At 39.0% G+C, this 3,228-nt stretch overlaps 1 protein-coding gene across 1 annotated transcript in view; it reads left to right on the forward strand.

Annotated features, from left to right (window-relative positions):
• The first annotated feature begins 626 nt into the window (after positions 1-626).
• The window catches only part of TROVE2 (TROVE domain family, member 2), a 6,886-nt gene continuing 4,284 nt past the window's right edge, over positions 627-3,228 (forward strand). Inside the window, exons 1-3 of the mRNA XM_010141622.1 lie at positions 627-1,206; positions 1,694-1,914; positions 2,148-2,294. Coding sequence (XP_010139924.1) covers positions 627-1,206; positions 1,694-1,914; positions 2,148-2,294 — 948 coding nt within the window. The remainder of the gene's footprint in view (positions 1,207-1,693; positions 1,915-2,147; positions 2,295-3,228) is intronic.

A 3,228-nucleotide genomic window follows, 5' to 3' on the forward strand; every position in this document is an offset into this window, starting at 1 on the left:
CTGTATTTTCTTGGATCTCATTTGAAACAGCAGACAACGTGAGCCTGTAGTAAAGATAATTTTTTTCTTGAGCTACTGACAGTTGTTAAAAAGCTCTTGTCTAAGCCTCAGTGAAATCCACCATGTTTAAACTCTCACAAAGTCTTCCAACTAAACAGATTTCCAGTATTTTGGTTCTTTATTTTAGGATCATGTTTCTTCACTTGGTCAATATTACCAATTCTTCAGCAAAGTAGAGTAGGGTAAGATCTGATTTCTGAGCAATCCAGAAATCTACCTAAGAAAGCAGTTGTAATATATTAGCGGCCAAAGGGCCTAACACGGGCCATGTTTTCTATGTGCTAGTTATTGGAGTTAAGTAGTTTCTACATTGGTTTTAAGGAAAGAAATTTGTCACCGTTGTAACTGGGAGGTTATTTTGTTTCTTTTCCCCTGATTGATATGTATTATTGCACACTCAGAGTATACTCTTATTAAACTTAGGAAGGAAAAAAACCCAAGTGTATAGATAGAACCAAGTGTCTCTTACTAAAAAGTGATAAAAGAGTAGAGTCATCAGGTTTTCACACCAGTAGTTCTTAATAAACTTTACTATTGTTTCAGCAGACCTCTTGGAAGCGTAAACAATGGGGGACGAGGAAAACCAAGTGCATCTCCTGAGTGAAAAGCAGGTGCCGAACTCTGAAAGTGGTTATGTGTGGCATGTCACCGATATGAATCGACTGCAACGTTTCTTGTGTTTCGGTTCAGAAGGTGGTACTTATTACATCAAGGAGCAGAAGCTGGGCTTTGAAAATGCAGAAGCTTTAATAAGACTGATTGAAGAGGGTAGAGGTTGTGAAGTTGTTCAAGAAATAAAGACGTTTAGTCAAGAAGGCAGAGCAGCCAAACAGGAGCCCCTGCTTTTTGCTCTTGCAATTTGCTCACAGTGTTCTGATGCAAGAACGAAACAAGCAGCGTTTAAAGCTGTACCTGAGGTGTGTTGCATACCAACCCATCTCTTTACTTTCATCCAATTTAAAAAAGATCTGAAGGAGGGCATGAAATGTGGCATGTGGGGCCGTGCACTGAGGAAAGCTGTTGCAGATTGGTACAATGGAAAGAATGGCATGGCTGTTGCTTTAGCAGTTACAAAATATAAACAAAGAAGTGGTTGGTCTCATAAAGATCTTCTGAGGTTGTCCCACCTAAAACCTGCCAGTGAAGGTAATAAATTTTTATTTACCTGCAAACACTCTGTTTTAAATCTTTGATATTTACAGTGGAACTGTTTTGGAAACCCAAGTACCATTGTGGAGTGATGGTTTCTTAGTGATGGTATCCTGTAAATTGCACCTTAAAAATGCTGGTTGTCATGTCAGAAATCGACCGCTTTAAGATAAACAGTTTGTTCCTTCCTTTCCTTCCTTATGTGAAGAGAAGATGAAATAATACAGTTCCCTCAGATTGTTCCTATGTGTTTACAAATGATGAAATCACACTTTCCCGTTGTTTGGGAAGATGTGTTGGTTTCAAATACGAAGGAGAATAGGGCAGTAATTAAAACTGCTGCTCTAAGCTATGTGTGGCTGACCTTTTTATAGCCGGTTGGCAGGTCTGAGAGTGAAACCCGATAACTCATTCGCTTGCTAGAATGATAAATGCCGGGATAAAGACAGTAATCCTGCTTGGAAAATATTTTTCTTTTCAACAGGAATTGCTATAGTTACTAAATACATTACCAAAGGGTGGAAAGATGTCCAAGAGGCTTATAAAGACAAAGCAGTTTCTGCTGAGACTGAAAAACTCTTAAAGTATCTGGAGGCTGTGGAGAAAGTAAAACGCACAAAAGATGAATTGGAAGTTATTCATTTAATTGAGGAATATGGTCTAGTTAGAGAGCATCTCCTGACAAACCACCTGAAATCTAAAGAGGTAGGTAACCTCCATTAGCTTTGTAACACTTTCCAGTCTGAAGTGCAGATTTCCGTGAAAAATAGCCCTTTTGCTGTTTTTCAAGTTATTTACCCAAGTAGCTAACTTAAAATAATGAAGATCTTCTTAGATTTAGTGCATTTATTTGAAGAAATACTTCAGGTACAGGTGTTCAGTTCTTGTAGTTTGGGCATCTCATCTTTTTTTTTCCCCTTCTCTTTCTTTGATGGTAGGTTTGGAAGGCATTGCTGAGGGAAATGTCCATTCCGGTATTGCTGAGAAATTTAGGAAAGCTGACAGCAAATTCAGTGCTTGAACCACGAGGTTCGGAAGTGGCAATAGTGTGTGAAAGACTGAGAAATGAGAAACTGCTCAAAAAGGTAAAAATTCGTTTCTAATCAGAGACAGCCTTTGTGGTTTTTAATCTCTTCCTAAACCGTATTTCTTCGTGCAACCCATTTACAAAATAAAAGGGATGTTCTTTGGGGGAAGTGTGTAATTTATTCTTTTGAAACTCTGCAGAGGAATACCTGAACCTTTGTTTTAAAACTTCTGTTTAACATGTGTCATTTGATTCACCTCCCTGCCCCGCCTCTATTTCTAAACCTTTTTTACAAATTAAGTATTGACATCTAGGATCTTTTCTTAGATGAGGGCTGTGGCAGTCTTTGCCTCTTGGGTTCATCTGTTGCTTCTGAGTCTTGTAATTTAGAATCAGCAATACAAGCTTAAAAAGTGAGTGGAAGTCACTTCTGTAGGATCCTCAGAAGTGAATGAAGAAACTAGCTTAGCAGCTGACAGGAAGAAGAAGATGGAACAAGGATAAATTCTCCTTTGGGATTGCTTTACTATTCCTCAAAGCTGTAAGAAAATAAGAGGGAAAAGCGGCGTTCTGCAAATGGAGAACAACATTTTCGGGCATTTAATGGGAGATAGAGAAGACAAGTGGCTTTTTCTAATAGTTTTGTGAGAAGGGGAGATCAAAATCAGGACACTTAACTTCTTCAAGACCACAGCTGAACTAACAACAGCAGATCCTTTTTATTTCCCCAATGCTTTTCCTGTTCTTTGGTTTCTTTAATCATACATACCTACCGAGGTGCCGGAGAAGGAAGAGCAAGGGTGGTGGCACAGTACCTTGATGGATGAAAGACACTGGCAGAGGCATTCACATTTGCTAAGGTTTGCTGCTGTTGGTGGTTAATGCCTGAGAACTCCCCTTGAGGAGAAAGATAACAAAATGTCAATACATCAGAAAAGCAAAGATGTGCTTCAGAAAATGTAGCATGCGGCGGGCACTGATTTGGTTTATGT

Source organism: Buceros rhinoceros, unplaced genomic scaffold (assembly GCF_000710305.1).
Source record: "Buceros rhinoceros silvestris isolate BGI_N320 unplaced genomic scaffold, ASM71030v1 scaffold20968, whole genome shotgun sequence".
In the NCBI taxonomy this organism is placed as follows: domain Eukaryota; kingdom Metazoa; phylum Chordata; class Aves; order Bucerotiformes; family Bucerotidae; genus Buceros; species Buceros rhinoceros.